The sequence below is a fragment of the Siphateles boraxobius genome, unplaced genomic scaffold, assembly GCF_051911475.1.
Source record: "Siphateles boraxobius isolate OS27281-9 unplaced genomic scaffold, OSU_SipBor_1 130, whole genome shotgun sequence".
NCBI classification, from domain to species: Eukaryota; Metazoa; Chordata; class Actinopteri; order Cypriniformes; family Leuciscidae; genus Siphateles; species Siphateles boraxobius.
Window position 1 is genome coordinate 24,041,629 of NW_027508734.1, and position 17,850 is coordinate 24,059,478.

General features: G+C 37.1%; 2 protein-coding genes across 5 annotated transcripts; one reads left to right on the top strand and one right to left on the bottom strand.

The window, feature by feature from the left end:
• Window positions 1-7,522: 7,522 nt before the first annotated feature.
• Window positions 7,523-17,204, bottom strand: crybgx (crystallin beta gamma X). Of its 2 annotated transcripts, none has more exons than XM_077228759.1 (7): window positions 17,116-17,204; window positions 9,361-9,525; window positions 8,890-8,938; window positions 8,508-8,629; window positions 8,177-8,312; window positions 7,861-8,000; window positions 7,523-7,735 (listed from the first exon to the last, which is right to left on the bottom strand). In XM_077228759.1, exons 2-7 carry the CDS (start codon window positions 9,402-9,404, stop codon window positions 7,603-7,605), a joined length of 624 nt encoding a protein of 207 aa, XP_077084874.1. In that variant the 5' UTR covers window positions 9,405-9,525; window positions 17,116-17,204; the 3' UTR covers window positions 7,523-7,602. The 2 variants fall into 2 exon arrangements, with proteins under 2 accessions (XP_077084874.1, XP_077084875.1); XM_077228760.1 differs by having other exon boundaries at window positions 9,361-9,433; window positions 17,116-17,182.
• On the top strand, window positions 11,228-17,666 carry lctla (lactase-like a). Of its 3 annotated transcripts, XM_077228741.1 has the most exons (14): window positions 11,228-11,385; window positions 12,623-12,783; window positions 12,871-12,958; window positions 13,052-13,161; window positions 13,690-13,818; window positions 14,111-14,206; window positions 14,670-14,724; window positions 14,811-14,972; window positions 15,089-15,363; window positions 15,470-15,596; window positions 16,351-16,550; window positions 16,708-16,771; window positions 16,958-17,031; window positions 17,134-17,272. In XM_077228741.1, exons 1-13 carry the CDS (start codon window positions 11,235-11,237, stop codon window positions 17,029-17,031), a joined length of 1,692 nt encoding a protein of 563 aa, XP_077084856.1. In that variant the 5' UTR covers window positions 11,228-11,234; the 3' UTR covers window positions 17,134-17,272. The 3 variants fall into 3 exon arrangements, with proteins under 3 accessions (XP_077084856.1, XP_077084855.1, XP_077084857.1); XM_077228740.1 differs by lacking the exon at window positions 16,958-17,031 and having other exon boundaries at window positions 17,134-17,666; XM_077228742.1 differs by lacking the exon at window positions 16,958-17,031 and having other exon boundaries at window positions 16,708-16,775; window positions 17,093-17,601.
• Window positions 17,667-17,850: the final 184 nt, after the last annotated feature.

The window sequence follows — 17,850 nt, forward strand, 5'->3', positions numbered from 1 at the left end:
TTTTTTTTAAATATAATTTTCCTTTGCCTGCATCCGTGACATAGAGCAGTAGCCTATCATATAATTATTATCCATGTGAGATAAGAAAAAGCATACATTGAGTGGCCCAAGGCGGAGTGTGAAAGATAAAGCTTTTTCAGTAGGTTCTGGACCAATTTCTATATGAAATCCATATATGAGCTATCTAAAATAAATATTTGTCCAGACTCCAGAATGGCCGTTCTATTATGATAGTCTACAGTACATGATTTGGACCTTTACACATCCAGGGCAAAATATACTGACTTCAATTGTGAAAGAAAAATGTTCACATGCATGAACTATGTTTCACTGAATATTTTCCTCTCTCCTTCTCTTCTCTAATATGCACATATGCATTTAAGCATCCTACATATGTTTGAAAAAAAAAATTCTCTATGATTCACTACAATGTTTTTATTTTTTTATAAAGTTATGAAACACAAAATGTTTCATAAGATAGTGGCACTGCCAAGTTAAATCACTCAAGTGCCTGAGATGAACACACACACACACACACACACACACACACACACACACACACACACACACACACACACACACACACACACACACACACACACACACACACACACACACACACACACAGATTACTCTAGATTACAGCTTCATGGTCCCTCTCACAGTCCATAGCTTGTATTGCCAATGACATGTGAATGCAGACCAGCTCTAATTTAAGCATCCACGTTTATACGCCCATAATGGGGTCAGTATAAGCACTTTTGGAGCAGGCCAGAGATTGTCCAGAGCTCTCTTTCCTGAAGGCAACACATGATTCCCAAAACCGCCCAAAGCACTCTTTCCAGAAGGAAGGCTATTATTGCTAAATTTTTATACGAAAACGAAGCATGGCTGCTAGAACTGTTGGTTTTTAAAATGAATTCATAACAAATAATCCCAAAATGCATCTAATTAATTCAATAGATTTCATGCATGAATCAAATGAAATCTAAAACCATAATCTGTTTATTATCTTGGGGTTTTGTAACTGTGCATTGGAAAAAATATTAAGCTCCATCTAAAAATGCAACTAATGCCAAAACAAGAACTTTGCTTTTGCAATTGCACACACAAGCGCGCGCGCACACACACAAAGACAGAAGTATGAAAAAAGTATGGAGGTTTGAAAATGACCTGGTTTTGCATATCCCTGCAGCCAGGCGGCTATGGCGTGCCTGTGTTATTGAATAAACCACTTTGGCCTGTGTTTGTGTTTGATAGGATCAGGGGCTCAGTGGGTGGCGCAGGCCTCTGGTAACTGAGTACTGAGACTTTAAAAACTCCTTGCTGTTTTTTTGGCTGTTTCTTCGGCCCAGCCTCCAAGCAGCCTCCAAGCAGCCTCCACACTGAACACTGAAGGGAAGGACTGAAATGTAAACATCCAAACATGATCAGGCCCTTTTAAAAGGCTGTTTTCCAGCCTTCACTCTTAATTGGAAACAGACATTGGCCTTGTATGCAGAGGTGGGGTTAAAGCTCAGACACTACCCTGACAGGCTGCAAATCCCACTCACAATCTTTGATGTGATGTCTCATTCGTTTTGAAACATTTTCAAGCAAATTCAATGGTATGCAGCTCATTATATTTATCAATGATACAATGAGTAGCCTATTTCATAAGGGTGACATAGGTGTGGATATGAAAACTGAATTTTATGAAGCAACGCAAGTGCTTTGTGTTTGCAAAAAAATCATAATTTACCTCTTTATTTACAAAATAATATTATTAATTAATAATATTCCGAAGTGTTCACGGAACATCTTAGTCTTGAGTCAACACAACACGCATGCGAAGTGGTGCTCCCCCTACTGAATTGCAGGAAAAAAAATAACTTGCAGGTTTTAAAAATCCTCATAACAATTTCCTCGAACACATTTTAAGTGAATTTTACTGTATACAACTTACCTGTAATTATCAAGTAAAGTCTACTTATTGAACTTAACATTCATTTGATCAATTCATTAAATTAGTTAAAAGACAAGTTCGGTATTTTACACTTAAAGCCCTGTTTTAAGATCGTTTCTGATGAAATAGAACGGTTAAGATTGAAATTTGGACAAATGCTGCTGTCCCGAGAATTTTCGGTTTCTGTATTAGCAACCTAGTTTATTTAACTTAAAGAATTAAGTAACATCTACTTAAATAGGTTAAATAAATTTAACAAAACTAAGTTTTAATTCAAACAATATAACACTTAATTAATCCACACTTTAGTTAGAAACATCTAAGTAAATAATACAATAGAGATTGTGTAGATTAAGCAAAAAAGTGAAGAAATAAAAAGTTACCTGAACACCTCAATGAGACCTCAATACTTGTTAGGCTGCAATGATGGTAACAATCGATAGATTGCAAGTTACCAAACCTATCAACAAAAACAATGACAAAACGGTGTAAATACAGCTGGAAAACAGTAAAAAATCAACCTTATTAATTATTCATGCCCTATTGCATGATGGGAGAACCTGTATAAGAAAAGTTGAGTAGGTTTTACTTCATTTTATATTGTTGATATTTTTTATTCTTGCATGAACTAACTAACACTGTGTGTGTGTGTGTGTGTGTGTGTGTGTGTGTGTGTGTGTGTGTGTGTGTGTGTGTGTGTGTGTGTGTGTGTGTGTGTGTGTGTGTGTGTGTGTGTGTGTGTGTGTGTGTGTGTGTGTGTGTGTGTGTGTGTAAAGCACTAGCGTCTAATTGAGGTTAATCCACTCACATGGATTACTTGTCTTTCCTATCGTTCTGGACCTTGAATGTGTAAATTGCGTTGCTCCCAATGGAGGGACTGAAATATGAAGGTAATATGATGCCATAAAGAATCGCATTTGCAGGGTAAGACTTGTGAGAGTTTGTACAGTTGCGTCTTTCATTTAGCTGCACTTAGAGTTTTGGCACGATTCTCTCACTCACTGAGTTTTGCAAGCGTGAAGAGGAGGGCGGGTCCACCTTCATCATGTAGCCAATCAAATGAGCTTCTCGCTGACTCTCGTTTTACTCTTATCTGATTGGTTCAATAAACACGCCAGTCGCCAGAACACATCTTTACCTTCATGTCAATGTTCTCTTTGCCGAAATGGTACTTCAAAAAAAAGTTGCTTTCCAACTATCCTGTGCGTTCCATTCCGTGACAATTGAGATAAAAAAATAGGCCTAAATATGGCGTCTAAAAAAAATGTGGTTGGTGGTCAGTTTGTGTGCATTTTTGACCTATAACTACTTTTCCCAACTTGTATGTCATTTTCTAGCGAGAAATTACTATTGTTGAAATTAAATATTCACTTAGGCCTAGTTCTCACCAAAGCTCTCCCTATTTAGATCATAAAACCGCTATTATGCTGCCTCAGAAGTCTTTCTGAAATCAGTTTCGTGAAGTAGGCCTAACTTCATGCGCAAATGCTTACGCTACCTGTGCAGTCAGCTGCCTAAGCCTTTGGGTTCAGCCGGGGCTTTACCCGGGCCGTGTGGATTGATAAAGCGGTGCCTCTTCACATCTGGTTTAGAACGAGAAGGGTAAACTACTATAGAGATAATTTTTCAGTTGAACAATTGGAATAACTCATTAAAGCTGAAAGTATTTAAGACATTTCTTCTTACAGGCCTATAGACCATTTTTAGCATAAAGGGTTCTTTAAAATTGAGTCAAGAACCCTATGGGTTCAGTATTGAACCCCCAGTGAATGTTTTTTCCCCCCGAAGACTGTACCTTACCAGCTGTGTTTAACTATTTTTTTGCAATTTAATGGCAGGATATACAACACAAAGTAGAGTGTTAGACATGTAAAAATATGAAAACATAAACTTTATGTGAGATTTAACTACTGCTGAAATGTACCACTTTCTAAAATATCTGACCATTGAGTGCCGCGATTGACCACTCAGAATCTAGTATTCCTGAAAGTCGTCTAATGAATCTGTCAATGTTTTTTAAATCTGTATAGCAGGAAATGTGTTGTTTGGGTAATTACTTGGCAACCCTTTAAATGCCTTTCAGCTCATACTCACACACACATTGCTCAAAGAGTCATTATTGATGAGTGAGAGGGAAGTGAGGGAGTCAGTCCTGGCATCACTGCAAAGCTGTTAGTGCTGACTGAATGGAGGTGGGTGCACGGGATGCTTAATTGGTCCAGTGTGCATGTGTGCGAGCATTGGTGATAATTGTGGTTCACAGGTGGCCACAGTGGTGGCCTGTCCAAGCTTTGAGTTCATACCAGGGCCTGGGACAAAAGACAAAAGATTCCAGGGCTCTTTGTTATTGACTGTGGTCAAAGCCTCTGGCCATTCCCGTGTCCATCTAAACATGAGTTCATGAGTCTCCTGAGTATCCTGATAATTCAAACAAGAACACAGTATTGATGTTAAGATTTCATGGCAATATTTACATGCAGAATAGTAACAGTATCTGAAAATGATTTTTCTGAAACTACTATGAGGTTTTCTACTTTTAAACAATTAACCAAAAAAACATGGACATTATAAAGTGCATGAAAATAATGATAACTGTTGAGTAAAACTACTTCTTGCAATTGTTCCAACTGTCCAGCCCCATTCTGATGAAAGTAAGATTAGAATGTATTCACTGATTTCACATCAAAGTGATCTAGGAAATTTTAGTGGCATTATAGCAAAAGTGCCCCAGTAAAACCTCTTTTGGCGCCTCCTATCAGATATCGTTATCAGATAATGCAGAAATTCCTTAGATATGCCATTAGCATGCAGTCTCCCCAGGCATTTCCCTTCTTTGTTGACTAAAAGTCCAAAAACAAGTTGAAACAAGACGCCACGCTGCCAAGTGGCATGTACCATCAAGATTTCCCTGATAATCATACTGAAATAGCTTGTCAGACATGAAAGAGTTTGCGTTTAAGCCTTGCAGGGTATTTTCTTGTGAGATCATTTTTCTGCAACATAGACCAAGCAAAAAGGCTAAGAGCACAAGAAAGAACATGACAAAGAACAAGACATAGTGATATCTGTATGCTATGCTTACCAAAAAAAATATTTACAAAAATAGCTGCTACAGAAGATGGGGGGGGGGGGGGGGTTCATTTTTTTGAACAGACTATCCTCTTGTAGCCTAAATTCTGTCTAATTCTCTTTTGTGTCTATATACTTTCTCTCTTGGGCCAAAATCAAGTAGTGGAGTTTCCAAGATTGGATTGACAAAAACAATGTTACATTCATGTCTGTCACTGCCTCGCTTGAGAGAGTACGAGTGAATGTCAGTTTTTATTGTGACATTCTGATGAAGATTCGGGTCACACTTGGAAAGAAGCTGTTTCATAGGGAAGTTCCCAAGCATTTAAACACTGCGATACTGTGTGAACGAAACTAAACTAGACTGAGATAATAACTGCCATTAAGGTGTGCTGTACTGTGAGGTGTGTGCTTGTTTGGGACTCTGTCACGTAGTACTGTAATTATGTAACATGAGGACTGGTAATCTATGACGTTTGGCTTATGGATCACAATAAAGATCAACACACAGAGAAAAAGAGAAAATAGAGAAGAGGCCAAAAAGCTTTTGCAGAACAACCAATGTGTGGTATGTTTGTAAGAACAAATTTACATACATAACACACACTAAGAGACTCAGATGGATTCAAAGTAGAATAGTTAAAACTTGATTGATGGTATGCTGTGTGGATGTCAATGGCCTAAATGTTTTTGTGTATGTGTTTGTGGGATTGAAGCAAGAGGAATGTTGTGTATGGGTGGTCAATTAGTTTACAATTTCAGCTGTGACCAACTGGCTTACTGGAAAGTAACATAGGATCCTTACCATTCAGCAGGCCTTACCACTTCCAAGGTCAGACTCTGACTGTTTGTTTGTGTTTGTGGTACAGAGGGAAAGAGTTTTGTGATGGACTTCCTGCCCTGAACTCCAAAAAAAGCATTCGTTTTTTTTTCTGTTTAAATCATGGGCCTAAAACATAAGAAAAAACAGCTGTATTTGCCTATAATTCTCTATTGCGTGCACATACACTTCTGCAAAAGTTTGGGGTCAGTAAGATTTTTAAAGAAGTCTCTTATGCTCACCAAGGCTGCGTTTATTTGATCAAAAATACAGTGCAAACTAATATTGTGAAATATTACATTTTAAAATGATACAATTTAAAAAAATAATTTAAATAAAATTTCAGCAGTCATTACTCCAGTCTTCAGTGTCACATGCTGATTTGGTGCTCAAGAAACATTTCTTATTATTATCAATGTTGAAAACAGGTGTGCTGCTTAATATTTTTACGGAAACTGTCAAACATTTGGGGGGGGGGGGGGGGGGATTTGTGGATGAACAAAAAGTTAAAAAGAAAATAATTTATTTAAAATAGAAATCTTTTGTAACACCTAACATTTGAACATTTGTTTGTATGTTTTGGCATTATGTTTAAAATAAGCAGATTCTGTGCAACATCAGATTGTTTTATGAATTGTAAATATTCACTATTCACTTATACAATAAATGATTTAATATTATAAACTTAATAATCTATATTATATTATAATATCCACTACACTCCTGTCTTACTCTAATTATTGGATTTTTGGATATTTAACCCTGTGGAATCATTTAGTCATACCACTAGTATAAGAGCAACCGTATCTGCACCAACAGCAGTGGTAACAGTAACATCTGCTCTAATGGAAAAAATTCTAGCTAGTTTTATATTGTAAATAAAGTGCCAGAACATTATAACATAATGGTTGTGCTAAACATTTGTTTATAATCAAATAGCCTCTTTTCACTCTTGCCTCTCTCTCTCAAGTACATCCTTCTCTTTGAGACATAATCTTAAACCAATTTGCATTCTTTCTACCCCTCCGCTGTTTCTGCATGTAAAGGAGGCACTGGTGGGTACCTCCAGGCTGCTGTGGTGACCGTGAGAGATATGTAGCAGCACAATGTCATCGGCACAACCGGGCCACAGCAACTGCTATTCCCACGACCCACAGAAATACCTCACCGGCCCTCAGAGAGCACGGCAGCATGTGTCTGTCAGTCCAACACAGAGCTAAAGCCCGTGTGAATTCCTTAACGTATGCTCAAATATACACAGATGAGCTTCACAGCTGCTCTTTAAAGGATTCGGATCATAGAAGAGAGGGCTAAGTCGTGAGCTCACTGTTCCTATTAGCATCCCACGTCTAATGATGTGTCCCATCAGGGCAGTAGGATGAAACAGTGTACTTTAGCACCCTGGGAACAATCCTGGATCTGTGCTATCTGAAGATGGTGGTGGCTCTGACATGCCAGGTAACAGTAGGCTATAACAGACAGGCTGATATTGCAGAAACTCAAATGCGCATGATGTTCTTCACCAGCAGAGGGCGACAACACTCATTCTTGCACCCAAAAAGCTCTTGAGCTGTTGAAGAAATTCTCATCTTTATCATACCAGATGAACTATGTAATTACTGTTAGATAATGGAAGCACAAACAACAATTTTGTCTTTTTCATCAGTTTATTATTAAAATAGGTCTTCTGTAGGGTTTGTTTCACTTAGAGCTGGCATATTTTTGTATAAAGAGCTGACGGGTGTGGATGTTTTTCAGGGGATTTTGTTTAGCTGAAGCGGACGCGGCGAATTGAGCCAACGGTGCTGTTTTGAGCACCCCAGTCAGAGAAGTTGTTGTAGTCCTTCTTTTCCAGGATGTAATGGGCTCCTCTGTAGTTCGGCTCCTGGTACGCCACCCAGCTGTGGTCAGGAAAGAGAGATTGGAAATATATATATTTTTTAAATATGGACACAATACTGAATATATACAGAACAGAATAAATATCCAAGTAGGCCTACTTTAACATCGGTGAACTTTTACTCACGTTCCGCCCATTACTCTGATGGAGGACACCCTGTTAAGGCTGTAACGGCTCATCAGGTTGGGGATGTCATCATGGAGCTCTGACTTCTTGCCTGAGAAACCTGCCCTCTCAAACAGCTGTGCACGGGCAGTGTTGGTGTCCTAGCCCACCAAAAGGAAAACTCCAGGTTTATGATTTTCAGGTTTTTTTTTGTTTTTTTTTGTTTTGTTTTTTTTACATTCAGTGGAAATGACAAAGATTGATACTTTGGTATATTGTGAGAATATTGTTTTTTAATTATTTTTGTAGGCTACTATTGAAAAAATGTGTGTCTCACCTGTTTCACAGCACGAACAGAAGAAATGTGGTCACCCTGAGCACACCACTTATCAGTGCAATTGTACTCCCCCCGGTCAGACATGTCCCACAGGTACTGACGCCCTCGGAAGTTCTCATGTTCGTATCCCACCCATCTACATATGAACACATGCCACAGTTAAAATGCAAAAATAGCTGAGTGGGCTTGAATTGGCAAAATGTCATTACATGGGAAAAAATTTAGCTTAGAATCTTTTCAAAATATCGACTGAATCAAAATGTGAAGTAATCATTACTGTTAGATTTATAAAAGGTCAAACAAGGTCTTGTGATATCTGCCATGTACTCACGCTCCACTCTCCACCTGGACAGAGTTGCATCTGTCGGGAAAGTTTTTTTCACTCAATTTCTGACAGTCAGAGGTCAGGTCCAGTCGCCGACCTGCAAAGTTCCTCTGCTCGAAAAGGGTCACCTGAAAAACACAACTAATGTTAAAAAACCCCACACTTGAATATATACAAATTCATTTAAGTATTTAAAAAGCACAAGAGGATTTAAAAGAATTTTTGTAGGATATATGAAACAAGCTACTTTTTCAGCAAATTTCTAAATGACTTTCCCTAAAAACACTACTAAAGCTGTATGAGAAGCGATAAAAATAGTAAGACTGATATATTATTCATGAGCACCAAACTCAGTGCTGAGTCACTATGCAGGAAAGTAAACTCTTACCCTCCCACTGGACCCATAGAAGGCACGTTGGAGCACAGAACCCAGCTTGCTAGGGGGGAAAAAGTCCAATACCCTTAGCATATTTTCCAACAGAGAACACATATACAACAATAATCAATAAAAATATGCCATGAAAGAAGCCAGTAGAAAACATAGCTTTTTGAACTGTTAACATTTAAATGAAAGTTACATTTGATTTGTTCCGTGACAATGTATGCGTGAAACAAATCAGTTTGCCAAATAAAGCATAACATTATGTTGTTTGAGGGCTTTCCTAACCATATGGATGTGATCTGTACTACAAATGTATTTTCTTTCATAAAACTGCAACGAGTCACGGATGTTGGACTGACTTTTATATGCCTTTTTCTGCAATGATTAATACAGCCCTCTTGAGAGGTGCAGATCTGGTTGAAACTCAGTCCACAAAATTTGGTGTTGCTCTTGTTTCCAAATGCACCGCAAACATACCTGGTTTGTTGGGCTAGTCCGGGGACCTTAGTGAAGATGTTCATGTCAGCTCGTAGTGGCCACTAAGATGGTCCTTAAATACAGCAGGTACATAGAAACAGGGAGTGCTAGAATGCTCATACTCTTTCTGCTGCTCTCTCTTTAGTCGGCCTGTGTATTGATATGCTAAACACATACAGTTTGCTATGTTTTGTCAAAGCCTTCAGCTATATGTGCATACAAAACTCAAATACACACACACAGTACAAAAGCTTAGACATGCAAATCAGTAGCCCATGCAAGACAACACGCATGTTCACATGATAAACCTACATACATTTGAACAAATTCTGCTTCATACACACTTAAACACACACATACATACAGTGAAAGAGTGCAGAGCCAACACTTTCTAAAGCAATTCAGCATTCTTTTCACAGTTCATTTAAAATGCATTTAGCATGTTGTAACTATTCGTGTTTAAACAGGAGCGGCTGTATGCTGAAAACAAATCAAAACAATTTTCACTCAGAAATTGCTAATTTACAAAAAATAATGACATTTTGAAGTAGAAAGCCGGAAATCATATTTTCATGTAAAATGTACTCCAATAATCTTTGTCAGATGTTGTAAAAAACATTTTACAGTGTAGAAATTTATTTTAATGCATAAAGCAATGGCACAATGACAGCCACACATATGTATAGATCTGTTCTGTGGTCACCAACCATGATTTTATATAATATTGGTCTATATTGATTATCCTAGTTCAGTCAGAACTGGAATCGTATTTAAGTAAGGGAAAATATTTTATATATTGAAATATTATTTTATATAATTTGTATATTATATTTTGCGTTATAAAAGAACATTATTACTAAAGTATGTACAGTAGTGCTTATTTACTCAATAGAAAATGATTCAGACATTGCTTATTTTTTTATAGTCCATTGGTTCAGAATTTGATTCAGAAATGCTGCTGATTAAAGTCAACCTTTTTTTATAGCAAAAACTTGTATTTCTCCTTTGGGGGCCAAAATGCAAATGTATCACCCACACCAACATCAACTTGCTTACAGAGTCAAATGTTCAATTCTATAAAACATGTTAGGAGCAGCACTTTTCCCCTCTCAGCCCATTGAATTTGAATAGCGGGTATTTGTGCCTGTGTGTGGCTCCTGAATGGAGCTTGGATCTACTAGATGCTTCGCTACTGTTTTGTGCGTGCAGGCACACAGGCACTGGGCAGCTTTGTGAGGGTGAATGAAGTTCAGAAGCTTAGGTAACCTTCTGGCACTTTGGAGTGGATTCCAGTCGGGACAAATGTGAGGCCTGGAGCAGGTATACGTGTATATGTGCTTGAGTGTGAATCTAGATGGAGGGAGAGGGTGAGAGGAGGGAGAGAGAGACACGAGACAGGGCAAAGCTGCTGGTTCCTGTGAAGAACTGGGAGCATTTTAATCATCTTCTCATCCTCTCTCCTTCAGATAGAAACACACATCTCCTCTTTTCAGGATAAATACTTATGAGATGTCTTTCATATTGGCAGCTCTTGACAAACTGACTTATTTTTTGTCTCTGATAGCCTTTTGTATCAGTTTGTCTTATAGCTGGCTGAAATGAGATCTGATCGGATCTGGGTTTGGAATTCTTTTTGACATTTTAGGCGATTGCACGTTGATTGTGACAGCTTTTTAGTTTGGGATGCATCATTGATATGCCTCAGCTCCAGAACTGACCACTCTGAGTATGTTTTCTTATTTTTGAAATGCGGATAGCTGATTGTGAATTTTCTCCATATATACCTAAGAACAACTGCAAGAATAAAACATTTTCGAAGATGTGCCTGTAAGTAAAAGGAGTATGTTTTATCTGTGCAGGTGTTACTGGTAAAAATGAACTCCTATAAGAATAAGAGGATGCCACAACACAGTGTGCTGAGGATATGCCACATTATGCTACTGGTACCCTGCATTTTTTCCAGCGGAGACTTTGACTGGACCAAGAACGAAAAGGGATCATTTCAGTATGGCACATTTCCTTCAGGTAAAGCATTACTCTAAAAGCAGTTAACAATTACAAATAACAGCAAATAGATGTGTGTTAGGATTCTATATAAGTGAATGCATATTGCATATACAAACATGTATAATTAATTAATAATTATATATATATATTTATATTTATATATATATATATATATATATAATTATTAATTATTAATTAATTACCTACATTATGTGCAGATTAATTAATCGCAATTTAATCGCACATCAATTTCGGCTGAGAAATTACCTCCAAAAGAATATTTAAAGTCATTATTGTGTTAAATGAGAAAAGCCTCAAATAGACATTACAAAAAGTAGTTTTAGAAAGAAATATTTTATTTGATACACAAACTTTTAGGCTACAATGGCCATGATTTCTTTTTTCATAAGCTGCATCTGAATTGGTATTTAGATGTATTTACAGACCAAAACAATTTGCTAACCAACATTCTTCAAAATATTATGTTCCACAAAAGAAAGTAAGTCATACAGGTTTGAAACTACATGAGGTTGAGTAAATGGAAATAAACTTAATTTTCATTTTTGTTTAAACTATCCCCAAAATATATATATTTAAAATAAAATGATACTCTAAATAAGAAACTAAAACTCAGTAGGTAGCGGTAAATGTCTAATGAGGAGGTTATTGAGTCGTTCATTCAACTGATTTGTTCAAACGGCTGATTCATATGAGACTGCTGGCCTGTCGCTGCTGCCCTCAGGCTGCTGTGACGTATGGCTCTGCGGTTCTGCAGTTGGTTATTATTGGAGAGATTCGCTTAAAATGCGTATGCTTTAGAAATAAAACACCGCTGTGTGTTCCTCGGAGACAAATAGCACAGTTCTGGTTGTACAGGTAATATTTTCATTGGAAAAATGTAGCAAAAAATGACAATATCGTGTCTGAAATAACACAATATTAACTGCTTACTTACTGTTTAAACAGCACTTGTGTGATATTGCGTGTGTTACTTACTATAACCTATCATATGATATAAATATAAAAACTTATAAACAGGCATCTTAAATTTCAGGGGCATTGTCCAGTCACCAATCAATCAACTATGAAATAAATGTAAAATGACATACGCAGCTCTGGGGTGGGTGCATTAAATACTTTTAATAAATTATTTCCCCATAACTAATTAATTAAATAAACACATTAAATCAACAGCCCTTATATACAGTATATTTTTTTTATATAAATAGCAAAGTGTGTATGCATACATTTTCAGGATTCTCTTGGGGTGCTGGCAGTTCAGCATACCAAACAGAGGGAGCATGGGATAAAGATGGAAAAGGAAAGAGCATCTGGGATGTGTTCTCCCACAAGAGAGGGAAAACCGACCGGAATGACACCGGTGACTCATCCTGTGATGGCTATTATAAAATCAAGGTGCTATGATTAACTTAATCAGAAATGCACAATGACGTACAGTATGTAGACACTTTGGTTCTAAGGGCTTTTTAATGTATGTTTTAGGATGACATCTCGCTGATGAAAGACATGAAGCTGAACCACTATCTCTTTTCCATCTCCTGGCCAAGGATTCTGCCCAATGGCATTAAGAGTAATTAAAATGAATCCTACAATTAAGAAAAAAAAGTTTTCTTGTAATATTTTACAAGAGTCATAACCAAACATTTTTCTGATTGTCTTTTAGCTGACTACATCAATAAGAAAGGGATAGAACACTATGATAGCATGATTAATATGCTTCTGGAGAACAGAATCACACCAATTGTGACGCTCTACCACTGGGACTTACCTCAGGTAAAACAAAATCCTCACTGAGGAAGACAATAGCTGAAATCGCATACTGTCTAGTAGGTACTACATTTAGTTTGAAACTTACTTTACAACCATTAAAAAGTATCTTCTATATAGTATGAATATGGGTAATATGAATTAAACTTTGGATGTCCTATATCTGCCATGTTGCCACTGTCACATGACCTACCAGCGTCAGTTGCGTCACTTCTCTGCCATTCACAAATCCTCTCCCATGGCCTCATGGGATAGTAAAGTGTCCATTGGATGTACACTTTAGAATCTACAGTAGCTGGAAGTAGCAAGTCATCTGGGTACTTTTTGCTGTACTGTTTTATGAATACTGTGAAGTCATAAATACTACACGTCTCCCAAATACTTCTCTACTCGTTATCCACCTACAGTTCATAGTACATCATATTCGGACACAGGGAATGATTCTGAATTCTCTTTCTAAAAAAATATTTACAATTAGTATATCAGAGTACACATCAATTTGATTTAATTTTCAAAATACCTGTACCTTTACAGGTTCTGGAGGAGAAATATGGAGGTTGGCAAAATGAAAGTATGATCAACTTCTTCAATGATTTTGCTAACCTGTGCTTTGAGAGATTTGGCAATCGAGTCAAATACTGGATCACCTTCAACAATCCTTGGGTAAGAACTGTAAAAATAATGTCCACTATTATAATTTAAACTCATTAAAAATGTAATCACCATAATTCATTTTTCATGCAAATTTCAAGTGACTTGGCCTTTCTCTAAAATTCCACAATATTAGTGAGTAAGTAATATCAAGTTGTTGTTGTTGTTGTTGTTTTTAAATAAAATAAAAGCTAGCAACAATTCCTGTCAGGGATACTTTGACTTATATGAGAAAAAAACTGTTTATTATCTGGTTCAAATTCCATTCTTACACTGGCAGTAAAGATTCCTCCCATGTTTCTAGTCTGTTGCAGTAGAGGGTTATGAGACTGGAGAACATGCTCCTGGTCTGAAGATGAAGGGTACTGGTGCCTATAATGCTGCACACAACATCATAAAGGTGATCAAAATCCACCACAGTCCACTGTAGTCTAATAACCCTAACAAATGAGCAACATAATTCAGACGACAAGTTATCAATGCAATCCACTTTGCTGTAGTATCCACCTTATTTTAACATATAAGTTTTGTAGCACAAATAGTTTAACTGTTTACTGCGCTTTATTATTTTTCTAGTTATCTACCTATGGTGGCTATTGAATCTGAAGTCTTACACATTTACAGAAAATAGCTTACTTAACTGCAAAACAAGGTGTATACTCTTAAACCAGAAAATGTGAATAGACAGCAGAGACAAAAATGATAAATATAAATTATAAAACACAAATGATCATATAAGCATGCATTTAGGGATAGCAAGCTATTCCAAAAAAGATTGATCAACTATTAAAACCACTGTTCTTTTGATACAAATTCAAATGTAGTGAACTAAAGCTCACTTTTAGCATTTTCTGCACTGACAGGCTCATGCTAAGGTCTGGCACACATACGACGCCCAATGGCGAAGCAAGCAGAAAGGTAGACAAATTTCAGATACTGAATTCAGCTAATAACCTGTCAAGGCTCCAAGGTCCAAACTAGTATAAGTGTTTCTGCCATTTCAGGTATGGTGGGCATCTCCCTGTCAGCAGACTGGGGAGAACCAGTGGATGTCACCAATCAGCAAGATATAGAAGCCGCTGAAAGATATGTTCAGTTCTACTTGGGATGGTTTGCCACGCCACTCTTTAATGGAGACTATCCTCAAATAATGAAAGACTACATAGGTAAGTAACAAACCGCAAATAAATAGAAAAACAAAAATGTATCTGCTTTTTTAGTAGGGGTTGGTGGTAATTTACATGTACGTATTTCATCAGCATTTTCTGTTTTATTTCTGCAGGTAGGAAGAGTGGCCAGCAGGGCCTGAGTAGCTCTCGTCTGCCTACTTTCAGCCCTCACGAGAAAAGTTACATCAGAGGCACCTGTGACTTCCTGGGCATCAGCCACTTCACCACACGCTACATCACACAAAAGAACTTTCCCTCCAACCGTGGAAACAGCTACTTCACTGACCGTGACCTGGCTGAGCTTGTGGACCCACAGTGGCCTGACCCTGGATCAGAGTGGCTCTATGCTGTGCCATGGGGCTTCCGCCGTCTGCTCAGCTTTGTAAAGGTACATTTACATATCTCTGTAAACATCTTTGCAACAACTACTTCCAGACGGTAGCCAGTAGTCTGACTAGCACATTGCTGGCTCATATATCTTTTTGTATTCTTAGACACAGTATGGAGACCCCATGATTTACGTGACAGGAAATGGAGTATCAGAGAAGATAATGTGCACAGAACTGTGTGATGACTGGAGAATGCAGTACTTCAGGGATTACATAAATGAAATGTTTAAAGGTCAGAATCAATTGAAACAATCTATGCCTTCTATAGTGATATACTCTTAGACCATTGGAGCTCAACAAAGGTGCCAGGGCCACAGTATGACTCTGTATTAACTCAGTATGACTCCCCTCCCATTGTTCCCTACTGTTCTATCAAGATAAAGCCAAAATAATCCTATATATATATATATATATATATATATATATATTATATATATGTGTATATATATATATGAGTGTGTAATTATATTAACAAATTATTCAAAATAAAATACAAAAACAAATGTAAACTGAAATCATATTTCTTTTTTCCTATTTGTAACTATATTTTAAAAATGACCAAATTAGTTGAACCCTATAGAATTACAAAATTAATCATGTTAAATTAATTTAATATATCAATGCTCCCAGTTTTTGTTAATAAAAGAGTTTAAAACAAGCAGCATTGTCATAATTAAAGAAGAAATACCAGAGAAAATCTCTTAACCATTAATGGGGATTATGAATATTGTAAAATGGGGGACCTTCAAGTCAAAAAGGGTGACCATTGCCTTAGACTAGTTTTATTACAATGACCCATTCAGAACATGCAAATCTAAATTTACAGAAACTTGATTACTGATTGACCATGTCACTGCTCCAAAAATCAAAATGCTTTCAAACGTTTCTACAGAGCTTCAAATCATATTTCTCTTCATACACTGATAAACAAAACCCATTCAACCAGTGAAAGGAACCTTTTTCTTTTTTACTTCTATTTCATTCAGCGGTTAAAGATGGAGTTAATGTGAAAGGCTACACAGCTTGGTCACTGCTTGACAAGTTTGAGTGGGATGAGGGCTACTCTGAAAGATTTGGCCTGTACTATGTGGATTTTGGGAGCAAAAATAAACCACGCTACCCAAAAGCATCAGTTCAGTACTACAAGCGCATCATCAGCTCAAATGGTTTCCCCAATCAGAGAGAGGTATGACGTCATCGGAAATCGACTTTAGCAATATAATATAATGCTAATTTAATGTTAGTTCGTCTTTTGAGTCAATGAGAGCATTTTTTATGCAATCTGTGTTATGAACTCAGTTCACTTCTTATGCAGTTTTTAAGTTTGATCATGTTTACCACAGATTGAAAGCTGGAAAAGAAAGGCACTGGAAACATGCACCTCAAGTAACCAGCTCCTTGCGGCAGGTTAGTATAACTGTTGCTGACTTCACTCCCCACTGGGCAGCACAACCGGCAGTGATCTAGCTGGGGCAAATAAAAGAAAATTCTGTCTCAAATTACATTTTCTTTTTTAACCAAGCACATTAGACAGAGAAAGAAAATTATAGCGTAACTTTCTAACAGGAATTTTTCTTTTGTTTGCCCTTCCAGCTAGAAGAAAATCCAAGGAAAATAAGGAACATGCAGATATGCCAAAGGTTTGGCCTGTGCATGACGAAGTTTAGGTACAGGGCCGAAAAATTTCTATTTTTGGAGGTTGGCGTGTTTCACGTGTTCTCTGGGCAGTGCTAGTACTATTTATGACTTACCTGTGTGTTTCTTTCCAGATCCACTGATCAGCCACATGGAGATGGTAACGGAGATTGTCGTCCCCACTGTGTGCACTCTCTGCATTCTCCTCAGTGCAGTTTTTCTCATGTTTCTGCTGAGAACACGGATATTAAACTGAGTGCTTCACATTTACACAACTATTTTTTTCACATTACATGTGTCTTTGCTGCATTTCTTTTTTTATTGATTATTATGAATAAAATTATGATATGCAGAGACTCCTTGAAATAAAATGGTCCACAAATGTACTTCTTTGTTCATGATTTGTTGGACCATCTGAACATCTCTCACCAAATTACCCAGAGGATAAGTTGAGGTTTGAGTGTTGGAGTATGAGGTGAGAGAGTTTCTGAAACTTTTTGAAAGCAATTGTATATCTCTTTTGTATGTGAAAAACAATAAATGTGTCTGTAAAACTTTCAAATACTAAAGTTCAGTGATTCAACCACCTACTGAAGCATACATTGCAGTGTAAGATGAGATCTTGTAGCCTGTGAGATTTGTGCTTTCAATAAAGTTTGAAACCCTGCATTATAGGATATATCTTTTTAATATTTTGATGTGTCTGTGTCTAGTGTCTACATCAATAATCTCTCGCAAAAACAACTACTAAGCAAATTCTTTAAACAAAAACAAGCCCAATAAGAGGATTTAGCTACTCTGCTGCTAAATCGAGTGTTTCAGTTTGACTGACTTGTGAAAATCAGACTTGT